This window comes from Heptranchias perlo, chromosome 18 (genome assembly GCF_035084215.1).
Source record: "Heptranchias perlo isolate sHepPer1 chromosome 18, sHepPer1.hap1, whole genome shotgun sequence".
NCBI classification, from domain to species: domain Eukaryota; kingdom Metazoa; phylum Chordata; class Chondrichthyes; order Hexanchiformes; family Hexanchidae; genus Heptranchias; species Heptranchias perlo.
This window is the reverse complement of record NC_090342.1, coordinates 54,622,818-54,643,387: the sequence shown is the minus strand read 5'-3', so window position 1 is coordinate 54,643,387 and position 20,570 is coordinate 54,622,818. Positions and strand designations below refer to the sequence as shown.

Genomic DNA, 20,570 nt, shown 5'->3' with positions numbered 1-20,570 from the left:
TTTGTTTCATGATTTATCCCATTATCACCCCCTTTTGCCTTGCACCATTTTATCATTTAATCATTCCTGGCCTCCACCCTATCACAGATCTGCCCTTTGTCCCAAGCTCTACACTCGCTTAAAAACTGATGAATCTGTAACTTCTGAGTGTTTCCAGCATTTTCTGAATTGGTCACCGGGCAATTTTCACACCTAGACAAAAAGGCTTATAAAATGGGCTTAACACATTGGCTTTAGTGAGGCAGTACAAATGAATAAATCCAGACTACTGCAATTCATTTAAACATTTTATTTACTTAACAGGGACAGATATCATTGGAAAAGATAGAAAAGGGATTTGTGCCTGGAGATTTTATTCTTTTAAAGTTTTATTCTTGTATCAGTTTAAGTGAGCTTGACTATGAAAAAGTATGCTGAGCAGGAAATAGATTCAGGGTTAGAATTGATAAACCCAGATTCACAGCACAAAAGTGCTCATTGTTTGGATTAGACTGGCAATCTAACCTGGAGACGCCATAAGGGTAACTGACATGGGAAGTTAGAAAAGTCACACTGGTGCAGTAGGAACTAGTTCTGGTTGACATTATAAAAATAAATAAAGAACTTAGGAACAAGCGTAGGCCATTCAGCCCCTTGAGCCTGTTCCGCCATTCAATGAGATCATGGCTGATCTGTGACCTAACTCCATATACCCACCATAGCCCCATACTGTAATAAGGGTACGGTAGCGTAGTGGTTATGTTACTGGGCTAGTAATCCAGAGGCCTGGACTAAAATCCAGAATCACGAGTTCAAATCCCGCCATGGCGGCTGGCGAATTTAAATTCAATAAATTAAAAAAAATAAATCTGGAATTAAAATACTAGTATCAGTAATGATAGCCATGAAACTACCGGATTGTCGTAAAAACCCATCTGGTTCACTAATGTCCTTTAGGGAAGGAAACCTGCTGTCCTTACCTGGTCTGGCCTATATGTGACTCCAGACCCACAGCAATGTGGTTGATTCTTAATTGCCCTCTGAAATGGCCTAGCAAGCCACTCAGTTGTAAAAATCTTGCTAGGGATGGGCAATAAATGCCGGCCTTGCCAGCGACGCCCACATCCCGTGAACGAATAAAAAAAAAATATATCTTTGGTTAACAAAAATCTATCAATCTCAGATTTAAAATTAACAATCGAGCTAGCATCAACTGCCATTTGTGGAAGAGAGTTCCAAACTTCTACCACCCTTTGCATGTAGAAATGTTTCCTAACTTCACTCCTGAATGTCCTGGCTCTAATTTTTAGGCTATCTTCCCTAGTCCTAGACTTCCCAACCAGCTGAAATAGTTTCTCTCTATCTATCCTATCAGTTCCCTTTAATATCTTGAAAACTTTGACCCAAATCACCCCTTAATCTTCTAAATTCCAGGGAATGCAACCCTAGTTTGTGTAACCTCTCCTCGTAATTTAACCCTTGGAGTCCAGGTATCATTTTAGTAAATCTACGCTGCACTCCCTCCAGGGCCAATATATCCTTCCTAAGGTGCGACGCCCAGAACTGAACACAGACTCCAGGTGTGGTCTAACAAGGGTTTTGTATAGCTGTAGCATAACTTCTAACCCCTTGGATTCTAGTCCTCTGGATATAAAGAGCAGTATTTCATTTCCTTTTGATTATTTTCTGTATCCATGACATTTTAATGATCTATGTACATGGACCCCTACATCACTTTGGACCTCCACTGTTTCGAGCTTTTCACCATTTAAAAAGCACTCTGATCTATTATTTTTAGGTCCAAAGTGGATGACCTCACACTTGCCTACACTGAAATCCATTTGCCACAGTTTTGCCCATTCACTTAATCTATTAATATCTCTCTCTAATTTTATGCTCCCATCTACACTGCTTACAATGCTGCCTATCTTTGTGCCATCGGCAAACTTGGATATGTGGCTCTCTATCCAGTCATCTAAGTCGTTAATAAAAAAAGTAAATAGTTGAGACCCCAACACAAATCCCTGTGAGACACCATTAGTCACATTCTGCCAATTTGAGTACCTGCCCATTATCCCTACTCTCTGTCTCCTGCCACTCAGCCAATTTTCTAACCAGGTCAATAATTTGCCCTCAATTCCATGAGCTTCAACTTTAGTTAACAGTCTCCTATGAGGAACTTTATCAAATGCCTTCTGGAAGTCCATATAAACAACATCCATCGACATTCCCCTGTCCACTACTTTAGTCACCTCGTCAAAAAATTCAATCAGGTTCGTCGGGCATGACCTACCCTTTACAAATCCATGCTGGCTCTCTCTGATCAGCTGAAAATTTTCAAGGTGTTCAGTCACTCTATCCTTAATTATAGACTCTAGTACTTTCCCGACAACAGATGTTAGGCTAACTGGTCTATAATTCCCTGGTTTCCCTCTTTCACCTTTCTTAAATAGCGGAGTGACATGTTCAATTTTCAAATCTAAAGGAATGATTCCTGAATCGAGAGAACTTGGGAAGATTATAGTTAGGGCATCTGCAATGTTCTCACCTACTTCCTTTAAAACCCTGGGACGGAAACCGTCTGATCCTGAGGATTTGTCACTCTTTAGTGCCACTATTTTCTTCATTACTGTTAACTTGCTTATGATAATTATAGTGAGTCCCCGTCCCTGATTCAAAATTAGTTTCCTTGGGGTGTCCGATATGCTATCCTCTTCCTCTACTATAAATACTGATGCAAAGTAACTATTTAACATGTCCGCCATTTCCTTATTTTCATTTACAATATCACCATTATCAGTTTTTAAAGGGCCCACATTGCTCTTAACCACCCTCTTTTTCCTAATATAATTGTAAAAGAAATTTGTGTTGATTTTGATATCTTTTGCATGTTTCTTTTCATACTCCCTTAGTAGCTGATACGAGTTTCTCCCTTTCAAACACAAGTTGAACTTGATCTTATGATCATAGAATCCTTACAGCATAGAAGGAGGCCATTCGGCCCATCGAGCCTGTGCCGGGTCTTTGTAAGAGCAATCCAGTTAGTCCCATTCCCCCGCTCTTTCTCCGTAGCCCAGCAAATTTTTTCCCTTCAAGTATTTATCCAATTCCTTTTTTGAAAGCCACGATTGAATCTGCTTCCACCAGCCTTTCAGGCAGCACATTCCAGATCATAACTACTTGCTCTGTTAAAAAAGTTTTCCCTCATGTCGCCTTTGGTTCTTTTGCCAATCACCTTAAATCTGTGTCCTCTGGTTCTCAACCCTTCCACTAATGGGAAAAGTTTCTCTTTATTTACTTTATCTAAACTCTTCATTATTTTGAACACTTCTATCAAATCTCGTACCTCTCTGGAGAACAACCCCAGCTTCACCAGTCTATCCATGTAACTGAAGTCCCTCGTCTCTGGAACCATTCTAGTAAATTTTTTCTGCAACCTCTTTAAGGCTTTCACATCCTTCCTAAAGTGCGGTGCCCAGAATTGGACACAATACTCCAGTTGTAGCCAAACTAGTGTTTTATAAAGGTTCAACATAACTTCCTTGCTTTTATACTCTATGCCTCTATTTATAAAGCCCAGGATCCCATATTTATATCTTTTTAACCACTTTCTCAACCTATCCTACCACTTTCAAAGATTTGTGCAAATATATCCCCAGGTGACTGTGTTTCTGCACCCCCTTTTAGAATTGTACCATTTAGTTTATATTGCCTCTCCTCATTCTTCCTGCCAAAATGCATCACTTCACACCTCTCTGCATTAAATTTCATCTGCCATGTGTCTGCCCATTCCACCAGCCTATCTATCTCCTCTTGAAGTCTATCAATATCCTCCTCACTGTTTACTAAACTTCCAAGTTTTGTGTCACCTGCAAATTTTGAAATTGTGCCCTGTACACCCAAGTCCAAGTCATCAATATACATATCAAAAAAAGCAGTGGCCCTGGTACCGACCCCCGGGGATCACCACTGTATACCTTCCTCCAGTCCAAAAAACAACCATTCACCAATACTCTCCTGTCCCTTAGCCAATTTCGTATCCATGCTGCCACTGCCCCCTTTATTCCGTGGGCTTCAATTTTGCTGACAAGCCTATTATGTGGCACTTTATCAAACGCCTTTTCAAAGTCCATATACACAACATCAACTGCATTGCCCTCATCAGCCCTCTCAGTTACCTCATCAAAAAATTTAACCAAGTTAGTTAAACACGATTTGCCTTTAACAAATCTGTGCTGGCTTTCCTTTATTAATCAATACTTGTCCAAGTGACTATTAATTTTGTCCTGAATTATCATTTGTAAAAACTTCCCCACCACTGAGGTTAAACTGACTGGCCTGTAGTTGCCGGGTTTATCCTTATACCCTTTTTTGAACACGTGTGTAACATTTGCAATTCTCCAGTCCTCTGACACCCCCCACCCCCCCATAATCTAAGGAGGATTGGAAGATTATGGCTAGCAATTCTGCAATTTTTACCCTTACTTCCCTCAGCAACCTAGGATGCATCCCATCTGGACCAGGTGACTTATCTACTTTAAATAGAGCCAGCCTTTATAGGACCTCCTCTTTATCAATTTTCACCCCATCCAGTATCTCAACTACGTCCCCTTTTTCTGTGACTCTGGCAGCATCTTCTTCCTCGGTAAAAACAGATGCAAAGTACTCATGTAGTGCCTCAGCCATCCCCTCTGCCTCCATGAGTAGATCTCCTTTTTGATCCCTAATCGGCCCCACCCCTCCTCTTACTACCTATTTACTATTTATATGCCTATAGAAGCCTTTGGATTCCCTTTTATGTTAGCTGCCAATCTATTCTCATACTCTCTCTTTGCCCCTCTTATTTCCTTTTTCACTTCTCTGTACTTTCTATATTCAGCCTGGTTCTCACTTCTGTTATCAACCTGACATCAGTCATAAGCCCCCTTTTTCTGCTTCATCTTACTCTATCACTTTCATCATCCAGGGACTTCTGGCTTTGGTTGTCCTACCTTTCCCCCTCATGGAATGTACTTAGACTGTACCCAATCCATCTGCTCTTTAAAGGCCGTCCATTGTTCAATTACAGTTTTGCCTGCCAATCTTTGATTCCAATTTACCCAGGCCAGATCTGTTCTCAACCCACTGAAATTGGCTCTCCTCCAATTAAGCATTTTTATTTTAGATTGATCTTGTCCTTTTCCATAACTAATCTAAATCTTATGATTTTATGATCACTGTTCCCTCAATGTTCCCCCACTGACACTTGCTCCACTTGACCCACCTCATTCCCCAGAACTAGATCCAGCAATGCCTCCTTCCTCGTTGGGCCAGAAACATACTGATCAAGAAAGTTCTCCTGAACACAGTTGAGAAATTTCTTCCCCCTTTGCCCTTTACACTATTACTATCCCAGTCTATATTAGGATAGTTGAAGTCTCCCATTATCACTACTCTATAGTTCTTGCATCTCTCTGTAATTTTCCTGCAATTTGCTCCTCTATATCCTTCCCACTAGTTGGTGGCCTATAGAATACTCCCAGTAGTGTAATGGCACCTCTATTGTTTCTTAACTCTAACCAAATAGATTCTGTCCTTGACCCCTCAAGGACATCCTCTCTCTCTCCAGCACTGCAATATTCTCCTTAATCAATACTGCCACCACCGCCCACCCCCATTCCTTTTTCTTCTTCCCTATCTTTCCTAAACACCTTGTATCTAGGTATATTTAGATTATGATTGTTTTAGATAAATGTTCACATATCATTAGGCTGTTAACTAAATCTGGCCAGCCCACTTGTTGGTTCTAGGACATATTGTTGCAGAAAGCTGTCCTGACACACTCACAAAATTTGCTACCTTTTTGACATGAGCTCGTTCGCTTGTCACAAGCAACATGAAAGTTAAATAGCCCCATTAAAACCACTTTGCCTTTGCTACATGCTTGACTAATCTCTGCATTTATACATTCTGCCACTTCACAGCTGCTACCAGGGGGCCTGTACACAACTCCCACTACAGTCTGAAATCCTTTTCTTTTTCTTAATTCTACCCTTATAGTCTCCACTGCCTGCTTACCTCTCGATATATCCTTTATACAGCACTTTCATGACCACAGGGTGTCCCAAAGCGCTTTACAGCCAATGAAGTACTTTTGAAGTGTACTCACTGTTGTAATGTAGGAAAACACCGGCAGCCGATTTGTGCACAGCAAGGTCCCACAAACAGCAATGAAATAAATGACCAGATAATGTTTCAGTGATGTTGTTTGAGGGATAAATATTGGTCAGGACACCAGGGAGAACTCCCCTGCTATTCTTCAATTGGTGCCATGGGATCTTTTATATCCACCTGAGAGGGCAGATGAGGCCACGGTTTAACGTCTCATCTGAAAGACGGCACCTCCAACAGTGCAGCACTCCCTCAGTACTGCACTGGAGTGTCAGCCTAGATTATGTGCTCAAGGCTCTGGAGTGAGACTGCTACCACTAAGCCAAAGGTGACACATCAGAAATAGTTTATTTCTGAAACATTTATTTAATTTTGTCAGTTATGACTCCCCCCTCCCCATATTGAACTAAGTATATGAAAAAAACTATCTACACAACCGGAGGGTGAACTCAAAAAAGTTGTTTACCCGAGGAAAGGCTCAGATTGTCCATTGGGGACGGTATATGGTGGATGGTGTACAGAGTGTAACTTCAGTGGCAGAATCCTACCAGTGGCATGGCTTTCTTCATTCTAGGAAAGCAGTTCACCCTCCACACATGGCTACACCCCCTTCCTATCAGTTGTATGGAGAAAGGAACTGGCAACCTATCCCCATTGGCTGTGTGTGTGTGTGTGTGTGTGTGTGTGTGTATGTGCGTGTGTGTGTGTGTGTTTGTGTCTGTAGTCTGTGTGTGCCTGTCTCCGTGTGTGTGTGTGTGTGTGTGTGTGTGTGTCTTTGTTTCTGTGTGTGTGTGTGTCTGTAGTCTGTGTCTGCCTGTGTGTGTGTGTGTATGCGTGTATGCATGTGTGTGTATGCGTGTGTGTTTCTGTGTGTGTGTGTATGCGTGTGTGTGCATGTGCATGTGCATGTGCATTTGCGCATGTCTCTGGTGAGGATAGTTTCTGGCTGTGCTCTGATGGCCCAATGACCTGACGAACAGCCCTTTGGGTGAGGCACTGGAGGAGCTGTTGTTGTCCATGGAACTGTATTCCAGCACGAGTCAGTGTCTTCATAAATTCTTCCAGTTCCTCAGTGCTGGGATTGATCCTTTATCCATCTGGGCCAGACATGAATCAATGTCCCAGAGGTGAACGGGTAATCTGGTAGGTTTTCATTATTATTGTCTTGTCAATATTCTCTCCCCCCCTCTTCGAGACTCTGGTTTACACTGGGCAATGGTTTCACAGGTAAGGGCCCCCTCCAGTATCTCACCCAAGTGGGCATTAGTCAGGTGAGGGCCTTGACAGTGTTGAGTTGGCAGGTTATGTGAGCGGAGCAGGGGTACCACAGGCAAGCCTAATCCTTCCTGACCAAACACGCACACTTCCAGCAGGGGTAGTGTTCGGGAGTGGGCACCCATCCCAATTTTCTGTTCCTTAATCCAGGGGCCCTGAGGCCAGATTGCAGCACCCCCACAGTTACCCTGGCCGAGGTCAGCCACTTCATCGGTCTGTCTGAAGCTGTGTGTACGTCAGGCCTAATCCCTTGAGCAGCTCTGTTTTTAATCCTGCCTTTGGGAAGTTATTTCCAGGAACAACAATTACTTACCTGGGGATATTGAGGAAGACGATACACTGGAACTTCAGCTCCTGGATTTTGGGTGTCAAATCAGTGCCATCACACTGGGATAAAGGAGAAGAGAAGTTAAATCCCAACGACTCCTGCATTCATTACATCAAAAAATATCCTATTGTGTGGTCAGAGATCCAATTGCAGAGGCAGTTGGCACACTTACAGGAGGAATATAACTGTGTGCACACCTGTCCTATTGTATTATGCATAGACATAATATTTTCCAGGAGGCTACATTACATTAACGGTAGAAATGTAACAACCCAGTTTTATCAAGGGATCAGGAATATAGGTCTGCACATTGCCCATTACAGGTGCTCCATTGGGCAGGTAGATATATTGATAATTATCCCATTGTGAAGTTAATGTATGTAAAAATCGCTGTTGGCGATATTTGCAGACAAAGATCGCATTGTATGGGATTTCTTTGTTGTTTTAGCGGAGATATTAACCCATTTAAAATAAATGACTTAACCCCGCATTAAAAGAATTCAGAAAAGAATGTTATTAACTGTTCACCTACTGGTATCATCAATCATAGTTCTACATAAGGTTTTATTGTCATTGTCCCCAAAGCAGCTCACAGTAAATCGAATAACATTGTGTTTTACAATGGGAAGCCTGCTATACTATGTAATGTAGAATGCATTATCCTACTGGTAAGGTAGACCTATGTCTGATTGCTGATTAAACAGAGCCTCAGGTCACTCAGAGTTTAATTGTTGTTTGTTCAGGGAATTTTACAAGCTGGAATGGATCACCTAGGATATTAATAGTGTACTTGGTCTTCAGGCTGCTTTCCTCTTTTTAAGTGTCAATTAAAATTAAGGTCAATTAAGAGGCTGCAGATATTATGGGGTAGATTTTCAACTTACCGCCTAGGTTTAAAACTGACGGTGTCGATCAGTTGCCCGTCATGGAACCGCATGGTTTTCATTTCTATAACGGGCGGCTGTTTTGTGCCCTTTTGGCAAGTTGAAAATCTACCAAAATTACTCTTGTACCTTGATGTTCCTGGAGAGTTTCTCTTTAGATTGGTAATGGCTGCAATTGTTTCTTTAGAAAGTGTAAGACAAATTTGAGTTTAACATGAAGTGTGATAGACAGGATATACACACCAGATGGACTGTTTCTACACATACACATATATACACACAGACACATACACACACATATACACACAGACACATATACACACATATACACACAGACACATATACACATCTATACAGACACATATACACATACATATATACACACAGACACATACACACACATATACACACAGACACATACGCACATACACATATACACATCTATACACACAGACACATATACACATCTATACACACAGACACATATACACATCTATACACACAGACACATATACACATCTATACACACAGACACATATACACATACATACACACACATATACACACAGACACACACAGACATATACACACAGACACACACACACATATACACACAGACACACACACATATACACACAGACACACACAGACATATACACATCTATACACACAGACACATATACACATACATACACACACAGACACACACAGACATATACACACAGACACACACAGACATATACACACAGACACACACACATATACACACAGACACACACACATATACACACAGACACAGACACATATACACATCTATACACACAGCCACATATACACATACATACACACATATATACACAGACACATATATACATATATACACACATATATACACACAGACACACACATATACACACACAGACACACACATATACACAGACACATCTATATACAGACACATACATTTACAGACACATACATTTACAGACACATACATTTACAGACACAGATATATATCTTTTCATGGTTTTCAGAATTAGCAACCTCTGCAGTCTATGAGGTGCCCTTCCACAGCTGAATATCTGACAGTGCCGGAGACAACACTCACCACGACTCTCACGTGTTTGGATAAATCTCGAGAGCTTCTTTGCAGAAAGTCTGAAAAAGCTGCCTGAAAATAAACATCACAAATCTCAGTAAATCCACCCGGTGAAAGATTCAAAAATCCATTCTCTTTCTCCTAAAACGTTGATGATCTGTGTATTTCTGGAGCGACTGATTCTAGAACAGCAAGATAGCACCAGGGCCGAACTCCTGTTCCGGTAAACAATCCTGCAGTCAATGATGTCAAACTACCGATCAGAGCCGGGGCACATACCAACTGGCAGTCAAAACCAGTGGCAGATAATAACTAGAGCCAATGCCAAGCATTAGATCCCTGGCTTTACCAGTGTCAAACATGTGCCGCATACCAGAACCTCCTGATTGATACTGCCTCACACTGGAAATGGCAGTGTCATTGCCACATACTATTTAGGCAAAAAAGGCTTCATTATTTTCAGATAATAGACCTCATTAAAGCCTTCGTCCAAACAAGGACAAAAGAGCTGAATTCCAGAGGTGAGGTGAGAGTGACTGCCCTTGACATCAAGGCAGCATTCGACCGAGTGTGGCACCAAGGAGCCCTAGTAAAATTGAAGTCAATGGGAATCAGGGGGAAAACTCTCCAGAATCATACCTAGCACAAAGGAAGATGGTAGTGGTTGATGGAGGCCAATCATCTCAGCCCCAGGACATTGCTGCAGGAGTTCCTCAGGCCAGTGTCCTCGGCCCAACCATCTTCAGCTGCTTCATCAATGACCTTCCCTCCATCATAAGGTCAGAATTGGGGATGTTCGCTGATGATTGCACAGTCTTCAGTTCCATTCGCAACCCCTCAGATAATGTGCAGTCCGTGTCCGCATGCAGCAAGACCTGGACAACATCCAGGCTTGGGCTCATAAGTGGCAACTAACATTCGCGCCAGACAAATGCCAGGCAATGACCATCTCCAACAAGAGAGAGTCTAACCACCTCCCCTTGACATTCAATGGCATTACCATCGCCGAATCATAGGAACAGGAGTAGGCCATTCAGCCCCTCGTGCCTGCTTCACCATTTGATAAGATCATGGCTGATTTGTGATCTAACTCCATATACCTGCCTTTGGCCCATATCCCTTAATACCTTTGATTGCCAAAAAGCTATCTATCGCAAATTTAAATTTAGCAATTGAGCTAGTATCAATTGCTGTTTGCGGAAGAGAGTTCTAAACTTCTACCACCCTTTATGTGTAGAAATATTTTCTAATCTCGCTCCTGAAAGGTCTGGCTCTAATTTTTAGACTGTGCCCCCTACTCCTAGAATCCCCAACCAGCGGAAATAGTTTCTCTCTATCCACCCTATCCGTTTCCCTTAGTATCTCCCCCACCATCAACATCTTGGGGGTCACCATTGATCAGAAACTAAACTGGACCAGCCACATAAATAATGTGGCCACAAGAGCAGGCCAGAGGCTGGGTATTCTATGGCAAGTGATTCACCTCTTGACTCCCCAAAGCCTTTCCACCATCTACAAGGCACAAGTCAGGAGTGTGATGGAATACTCTCCACTTGCCTGGATGAGTGCAGCTCCAACAACACTCAAGAAGCTCAACATCATCCAGGACAAAGCAGCCTGCTTGATTGGCACCCCATCCACCACCCTAAACATTCACTCCCTCCACCGCCAGCGCACCGTGGCTGCAGTGTGTACTATCTACAAGATGCACTGCAGCAACTCGCCAAGGCTTCTCCGACAGCACCTCCCAAACCCGCAACCTCTACCATCTAGAAGGACAAGGGCAGCAGGTGCATGGGAACATCACCACCTGCACGTTCCCCTCCAAGTCACACATCATCCTGACTTAGAAATATATCGTCGTTCCTTCATCATTGCTGGGTCAAAGTCCTGGAACTCCCTACCTAACAGCACTGTGGGAGAACCTTCACCACACTGGACTGCAGCGGTTCAAGAAGGCGGCTCACCACCATCTTCTCAAGGGCAATTAGGGATGGCCAATAAATGCCGGCCTCGCCAGCGACGCCCACAACCCATGAATGAAAAAAAAAAGATAATAACAGGTCTCAGAAATTAAGGCAGTTGATTCCTACCATCTTAACAGAAGGTTTGATTTTCTACAGTTCTGGAGAACTTGTGTGTATATCCCACCATGGCAGTTTGTGAATTTTAATTCAGTTTTTAAAAATGAGTAAAAATCAGGAAAAGTGACCATTAAGCTTTTGGATTGTCGTAAAAACCCAACTGGTTCATTAATGTCCTTTAGGGAAGGAAACCTGCCATCCTTACCCGGTCTGGCCTGTAAGTGACACCAGTCCCACACCAATGTGATTGACTCTTGACTGGCCTCTGAAGATAGTTGTATTTCTCAGGGTAAACTAAGGATGGGGAATAAATGCCGCTGTTGCCAGCGATGCCCACATCCCGAGAATGAATAAAAAAGTACAGCAGCATTCTGGTGAGACCTGAGTACTTGCCCCCTTGGTCCAGTGTAGCACTGAGCCAAATAGACCAGGAGGTCCCCAGTTTATATTCCAGTGGCCTATGCTGCAACGTATACATGATGCCCTTCATAAAGAAGTAACCTCCTGATATTCATTGTCAAGGCTAGGACATGATGAATGGTTACTTGTACAAAGTACTGGAGGACTGCTAGCATCTTTGGAGCTTCCAACAAGAGTCAGCACCTTCAGGAGAGCTGAAGAGAAAATTGGAGAGGGGGAAAACAACCAACATTCAACAGAACTAGACTACCCTCAACCAACAGGAGTAAATTATCTACACCCAATAGCACTAAAGCAACCAATGCCAATAAAGTGCACAAGAAAGAAAGACTTGGATTTCTGTAGTGCCTTTCATGACCTCAGGATGTCCCAAAACGCTTTACAGCCCATGAAGTACTTTCAAAGTGTAGACACTGTTGTTATTTAGGAAATTACACAAATTCAAAGGTACTAAACTGCCCACACCCAATACCCACACCCACCAACACTAAACTCAACACGAATTTCTTGGTACCAATGGATGAGCCCAGTATCTCGCACAGATATAACTTGTAAAAAGCTTGATTTGTAATTTGGAGCTGCACTATCGTTTATCTTCTGTCACTCATTTCTGTAGCTCTATAAATGGGTTCACAAATTGCAGAAGGTGGTCAGAAACTCAGGTGTTCCTGCAGTCTCTCTAGTCACTTTACTTCTTTTACATTTGGTACCACTTACCCCTGCGTAAAACATCTTATTCCTAAATCGGCTGTTAAATCGTTCTGGATTTGCTTCTACAAAAATGGGAGAAAAAAAGCAGTTAGATTTCAACAAACATGAAGCCATTGACAGTCCATCTAAAAAAACTGATATCAGTCAATCATTGATAAAAAGGTGGCTGCAGAGAAGATTAGAATGGGATTCAAACACTAATGTTCCAAAGATCCAATTCATTCTCTTTTGTAAACTGTCTGCACTATTCTCTCTTCAACCATATCTGAAAAATATGCATGAATGGGCTTTCACTCACCAGGCCCTGGTTGACGTCTTGGCACAACCCACTAATCCACCAGTCGCTCAACATGGCATGAGTGCCACTCACAAAGCACATGGGCCCAGTGAGTTGAGAAACGTCTCCTCATCCAGCACGACCCCACAATGTGCTGTGGAGTGCTCCCTCTCACTGCGCCCTTCCCAAATGTACTGTAGAGTGCCCCCTCACACAAAGAAGATCCCCGCTATGTTGTGGAATCGTTCCTCACAGAGCACCAATCCCCAACATGAGACGGAGTACCCATTTGTCCAGTAACATGCCCTATAGACTAATAACTGTCCTAAGCACACTGCAGGATGTTGTAACTAACAGAGCTGGAAAACTCTGAGTCACTCACCTTCCAAAATCTGATGAGAGGTTCAGATGGTTTGCAAACACGTGCTTTGTGTCAGTGATTGGAAGAAAGACTTGTATTTATGTAGTGCATTATCTTTCAGAAACATCCCAAAACACTTCACATGCAATGAATTACTTTGATGTAGAGTGGTTGTTGGGTCTGGCAAATGCAGCAGCCAATTTGTACACAAAGTTCCACAAACAGCAGTTGGATGAATGACCAGTTAATCAGTTTTGGTGGTGTTGGTTGTGAGGTAAAATGTTGACCAGGACAGTGAGAGAACTCTCTGTTCTTCTTCAAATAGTGTTATTGATCGTTAACACTTGAACAACAGAGACAGGCAGATGGGGCTTCACTGGACATCACTGACCATGCAGCCCTTGGACTGGGACTTGAACCAATGGGCTTTGGACTCTGGGGCAGAAGTGCCTTCATCTGAGCCAAGCCGACACTTACAAGGAGTGTGAGTGGGTGTTGTGTGTGTGCTCTTGAGATTTGTGTCAATGTGTGATTTCATGCATGTGTATGATTGTGAGACACACATATCAATGTGTGTATGTCTGGGAGATGTGTGTTCATGTGCACTTGGATCTGACTGTATGGTTATGCATGTCATTCTATGACTGAGATTGTGAGGTATAGATGTGTGTATGTGCATCTGTGTGTGTGTATGTTTTGTGTATAGGTGTGTAGTGTGTGAATATGTGAGAGTGTGTGTGTGTGTTGGTGTATGAGTGTCTGTTTATGCATGAGTGTGAATGTGTGTTGTATGAGTGTGAGTGTGAATGTGTGAATATGAATGGGAGTGTGAATGTGTGTTAATTTATGTTGTGTATGAGTGTGGATGTGTGAGTATGAATTTATGAGTGTGTACGTGTGTGTGTGCATGTGTGAGTGTGTGAATGTGTATGAGTGTGAATGTGTATGAGTGTGTTTATGTGCATGTGTGCGTATGTGTGCATAAGTGTGAGTGTGTGTTTGTGTATGTGTGTGAGTGTGAATGTGAGTGTATATGTGTGTATGAGTGTGTGTATGAGTGTGTGTATGAGTGTGTGTTTGTGTGTGTGTGTGTGTGTATGTGTGCATGAGTGTGATTGTGAATGTGAATGTGTGTTGTGTGTATGAGTGTGTGTTTATGTGTATGTGTGTGAGTGTGAATGTGTGTGAGTGTGAATGTGAGTGTGAATGTGTGTTGTGTGTATGAGTGTGTGTTTATATGTATGTGTGAATGTGTGTGAGTGTGAATGTGAGTGTGAATGTGAGTGTGAAATGTGTGTGCGCATTTTCGTGCATGAATATATGGCACATACCTCGAGACTCATGGAATTCCAGTGTCACATGGGCATCAAAACCCAGGCTGAAGTAGTTGTTAAACACACTAAGTGGGAGCTGTGGAGAGAGAGAATCATTGAGTGAGCGCTGGCAATGCATGAGCTAAGCAGCCCTGAGACCAAACATGCACTCAGTTAAAGTCCAGCCACAGCCACATCCACGCCAACCTACAAAACGCAGAAAAACTGACAGCTTCAAAAAGGTGACACAGCCCCAAAAAAACACGCAACTGAAAAACAGCCCTGAATAAAGGCCTGCCACCGAGGCCACTGCTCGAAGGTGACTGAATAAATTCCTTTTTATTACATTGGATTGCAGGATTTTTCCTGGTATTTTGGGAGTACATTCCATAATTCAATGTTGTTTTTCTTTTCACCCCCATAACAAATTATCTCTCACTCTCCACCAGTACTCAGTACCTACTCCATCATGGATTCGGATTGATAAAGATTTCAAGCTAGTGGATAAATCTGACCAGGCAGGGAATGTGAGGAGCAGTATGTAGGTGAGGAGAGAATGGTGGGATAGGAAGGAGGTGTTGGCCAGAGGCTGCAGAAGACTGCTGAGCTGGATTCAAAGTGCTAACAAAGACACTGACCTTTTGAACTGAGGTGACCTGGAGTTCAGTCACTGGTCTGAACTGGCCAGAACCGGTTTGTATTCGTTCCGCTTCTTACAGAGACAAAGAAACGGTGATGCTACCTGGGCCCTTGGAACAGAGCCAATCAGGGGATGACATCGGTCACTCCAGCAACTCTGAGCCAACCGGAGAAGACAGCATCGTTCGAAAAGACAGACTTGGGGAATAAAGCTGAAGAGTTGCTGGCTTGGGTTCAGTGTGTGTCTTTGTTTGTTTGTTGTAAACAATTTTACAACACCAAGTTATAGTCCAGCAATTTTATTTTAAATTCACAAGCTTTCGGAGGCTTCCTCCTTCCTCAGGTAAATGTTTGTGTGAGAGAGTGTGTGTGTGTGTGTGTGTGTGTGTGTGTTTTTGTTGGTGTGTCTTTGTTTGTGAAGGAGACTCTGGGAGACTCTGGAAACTAACCCTCGTGGAAGTGGGAACCTTACGTCAGGGACGTAAAGACTGCGTCGAGGACGTGGAGACGACGTCGGGAGTAAGAGGGAGAATTGCCTGGCCAGCAGCGTCTCTCCTTTCCGGGTAATATAATATCCTTTCTATTCTGGGACCACTCTGGGAGTGTCGTCAGGAAACCTAGTGGGTGTGTGTTTAAAGCTTGATACTCGGGGAGTATTAATAGAGAAACCTAGTGGGTGTGCGTTTAAAGCCTGATACTCGGGGAGTATTAATAGAGAAACCTAGTGGGTGTGCGTTTAAAGCCTGATACTCGGGGAGTATTAATAGAGAAACCTAGTGGGTGTGCGTTTAAAGCCTGATACTCGGGGAGTATTACTAGAGAAACCTAGTGGGTGTGCGTTTAAATCCTAGTTTGAGTATAAACCTGTATAACCTTCTGTAAACTACATGCCTATATCTAACTAGACGTATAAGCGGTATGTACATGATCTAATAACGTTAATAAAGCGAATTGAGAATTGACTCTTCCTCTGTGTACTAAGCTAAAACCGTTAACCGGTGACTTCCGGTCAACAGAACATTCTCAATCCCGTTCAGGATTCCAAGGCTGTAAAAAAGACAATGAAGGATCAGCAAACCAGCAAAGGCCATCACCATGAACAGAGGTTCATCCTGTCTCTCTTACAAGATCTTGCTTCTGACATCTTCAAACACTTTAACAACATAATACTATAATTAAGTCAAAGGTTTGAAACTCTTAATTACAAGGCTATCAGGATCCTGGAATCAAAACAAGGAACCAATAAGGTTCATGCTTTAAACAGTGCAATCCCTGGTCTGAAACTGCAGTAAGTACAAGGCTCCCCACTGCGGCTTAATAATAGGTTCAGGTACTCCAAATGTGGCATTACATAAAGCATGCGGCTTAGCTTTCTAAATGTAATGACGATAAACAGAGCAGTAATTATTAAGGACCTCAGTTCAGACGCTGAGTCCCTTAGTTACGGGTAATTGTTGCAAAGTAAGAGGAAAGAAATCTAAACAAGAACTTTTTAAAAATTTGTTCGTGGGATGTGGGCGTCGCTGGCGAGGCCAGCATTTATTGCCCATCCCTAATTGCCCTTGAGAAGATGGTGGTGAGCCTGTGATTCTAAAATGAACACTTGGCAGCTCTACTATTCTGTCTTTTTGGTGTGCCCCAGTTCTATGACATACCTGACTGTTCGGTGCGTGAGAACGACCCGAGGACATGAATTGCATCGCATGATGACAGATCATATGGCAAAATGGGCCATTGTATTGCAGCCAATGTTTGGGGGAATCTTCAATACAGATGTCTTGTCAATCTCTTCAACAGAAAGAGTGTCTTATTGACTTGAAGAAACTGGGTCTTTTTTGTTAAAGCAGTATGACCTACATGACGAAGCGTTTTAGCAAACTTTTTATCATTGTTTGGAGAACAACCGTGTCTTATTTTTGTCACATCCTTGTCTTAGAGGATTGCAAGTTTCCGCCCGATTTACTAAATCACTGTGTAACGTGTCTGTAAACCCACAATTAAAGGTTTGATGTTTTAAATGTGCCAGTGTAATCGATCTGTGCAATAATTAACACTGTCAGATTAGATCAAGGAAGCATCTTGAAACTCTTCTCCGTTTACGACAGTTCCAAAATCACAGTTACTCAGATAACAGGATCGGCAGGTTTGCCGCAGGTCATAGCAACATGTGACATTACGTATATAATCGTAAAACTTATAACTCCAACAAAACCCTGGTTAGACCGCACCTGGAGTACTGTGAGCAGTTCTGGGCGCCGCACCTTCGGAAGGACATATTGGCCTTGGAGGGAGTGCAGCGTAGGTTTACTAGAATGATACCCGGACTTCAAGGGTTAAGTTACGAGGAGAGATTACACAAATTGGGGTTGTGTTCTCTGGAGTTTCGAAGGTTAAGGGGTGATCTGATCGAAGTTTATAAGATATTAAGGGGAACAGATAGGGTGGATAGAGAGAAACTATTTCCGCTGGTTGGGGATTTTAGGAGTAGGGGGCACAGTCTAAAAATTAGAGCCAGACCTTTCAGGAGCGAGATTAGAAAACATTTCTACACACAAAGGGTGGTAGAAGTTTGGAACTCTCTTCTGCAAACAGCAATTGATACTAGCTCAATTGCTAAATTTAAATCTGAGATAGACAGCTTTTTGGCAACCAAAGGGATATGGGCCAAAGGCAGGTATATGGAGTTAGATCACAGATCAGCCATGATCTTATCAAATGGCGAAGCAGGCACGAGGGGCTGAATGGCCTACTCCTGTTCCTATGTTCCTCTCCCCTTTCAGAGTCACACCTCGATCAGATAAGCACTTGGGTTATTTTCCCAAGTATTCATTCGCTCGTCTTGGTTCTCCCTGAGCATTTGCTTATTTTGAACTATTTAGAAGGCATGAATATCAAAGTGTCTTCAGTTGATTTTATAAACGGTTTGTAGTTGCTAGCTGTCCTGTGCTGCTCTAACCCCCCGTCTGAGCTGATCATGTAGGGGCTGGGAAGACAGACAATTTGGGTTGCCCCGTGATCAATCGCAGCTCACCTCTGTCAGTGCAACATGCAGGGGAGGTGAGCCCCAGTGAAAAACAGGGTGACCTCTGCCATCCCCAACCCAGCTGCTGCACCAACAGCACAGACAGGGGCTGGTAAAGCTGACATCTGCGATAAAAATCAACAGTCACCAACTATGCATAAAGATTGCTCTAACGTCCTGTAACAAATCAACCTCAGCCAGAATAGAAAAGCACATCCAGAGATCAAAACACTGCTCATTCACACATCTTGTGATGCCTGGTGCAAAATTAAAGATCTTTATTTTTCTGATGGTCGGGTCTGCCATCTGAATCAGCTGGAATATTCCAGAGAAACTGTCAAGCAAGTGCAATGTAAATTAAAATAAATTCCCAATTTCCAAATTCATCTTGGGCACATTTTCTTTCTCCCCTCCTTTTCTTTAGGCATTGATTGACCCACGTTGGGATAAAGTTCCATGGTAATGTTGTCCATTCTCTGTGTGTGACCCAAGACGGTGAATGTTGACAGTCAACCAGGAGTCCAGTCCTGTCCTTAATTATCAGTAGGATCAATGGATTGTGATTAAGGAATGGGAACCCTGGCTGATTTCTCCCCCCTCCTAGCCCAGGAGCATTGAGTTCACGGTTGGCCCAACTGAGATCAGCTTAGTCAGCACAGGCTGGAATCAGACCTGTGACTTCTGAATGGCTTAGTGCCCATGGCACATTAGTGAGTGAGTCAGCAACCTCTAAACTGGCTCTGCTACCAGTGCCACCTCCATCACTGCTGGGTGGTGATATCTTACCGACTGTGCAGCTCATATGTAAAAATTCACAATATCGAAAGCATGAGCACTGTATAATTTAAGCATGTAGCCCTCTCGCGATCCGCTCGGAGATAGCAGAAATTAAGAATTTTTAGGAAAAGGAGATGGCCATCAGGACAAACGAATGAATCCCTTTTCCTTACGTCAACTGCACTATCTGCCTTCTAACCATATCCCTCAATTCCTTCTCTCCAAATACACAGTTGCCTCTTGAATCAATGTCGACTCCAAACTTATTCAACGAGTCACAAACCTCGTCTGCAATGGATTACCTTTCTCAAATAAAGATCCGGGTTTTTCCAATTCTTTGAAGGCACAGTGGACGCTGGCCTAAGTGATGGGATTACGTCCGTCCACAGTCTCCGTCGTTTACCCCCGTCGGAGTTCACAGGCGGGGGGGGGCAGGAGAAGTGGGCCTATGGTGGGTTGGCAGCACATCAAAGTCCCCCCCTCCCTCACTTCCACCAACAAGGCTGGAAACATCAACTGAAGCTTGCCGGGCTGGGGGGATGTGGGATGTCGATGCTATGCCAGATCCTAACTGAAGGTTAGAGTGCAGGTGCCCCTGACTTAAGTGTTTCTCGCCCCTGGCCCTGCCCCTCACATCGATGGCCTTGAAGGGGTAAGCAGAGGCTCTGCCCTCACAAGACCATACAGGGTCCATCCTTGGTCCTTCTTTATCTATTGATGTGCTTGGAATCATTGTCTCTGATTTCTAATAGAACGTCCACATTTCCTTCACTGCTAAAGTTGCATCCATAAAACATGGTTCCCTCTTTTTGCTACTTTCCCTTTAACTACTCAATTCCTTTAAAAGTCAAGCTCATCCAACACTTGAACGGTCTTCCCAATCTGAGGAACCTCTTCCAAGATTGAATTCCTTCAAGAGACAGCTGGACCTGTTTTTGGCTGGGGTGGAGATCACCTCGTACAAAAGGTAGGTACGTCAAAGCATCATCAGGGCCAGAGTGATCACCTGGACTAGTTTTGATCATCTAAGGGGGCGCGGGGTGAGGGGGTGTTGGGGTTGGAGAGGAATTTCCTAGATTTTTTTTTCCCAAATCGGCCTGGGTTTTTTTATCTGGTTTTTCGCCTCTCCAGGAGATCACATGGTGAGGTGGGGACTGTCTATATTGTGATGCACAAGGTATCACAACTGTGTGGGACAGGCTGGGTGGACCAGGAGGTCTTTTCCTGGCCATCATCATTCATATGTTCGTA

At 43.2% G+C, this 20,570-nt stretch overlaps 1 protein-coding gene across 1 annotated transcript in view; it reads right to left on the bottom strand.

Moving 5' to 3' along the window:
- The window catches only part of dgki (diacylglycerol kinase, iota), a 338,338-nt gene that overhangs the window by 245,741 nt on the left and 72,027 nt on the right, over nt 1–20,570 (bottom strand). Inside the window, exons 14-17 of the mRNA XM_068000112.1 lie at nt 14,900–14,978; nt 12,937–12,992; nt 9,725–9,787; nt 7,718–7,791 (exon numbers count right to left, since the gene is read on the bottom strand). Coding sequence (XP_067856213.1) covers nt 7,718–7,791; nt 9,725–9,787; nt 12,937–12,992; nt 14,900–14,978 — 272 coding nt within the window. The remainder of the gene's footprint in view (nt 1–7,717; nt 7,792–9,724; nt 9,788–12,936; nt 12,993–14,899; nt 14,979–20,570) is intronic.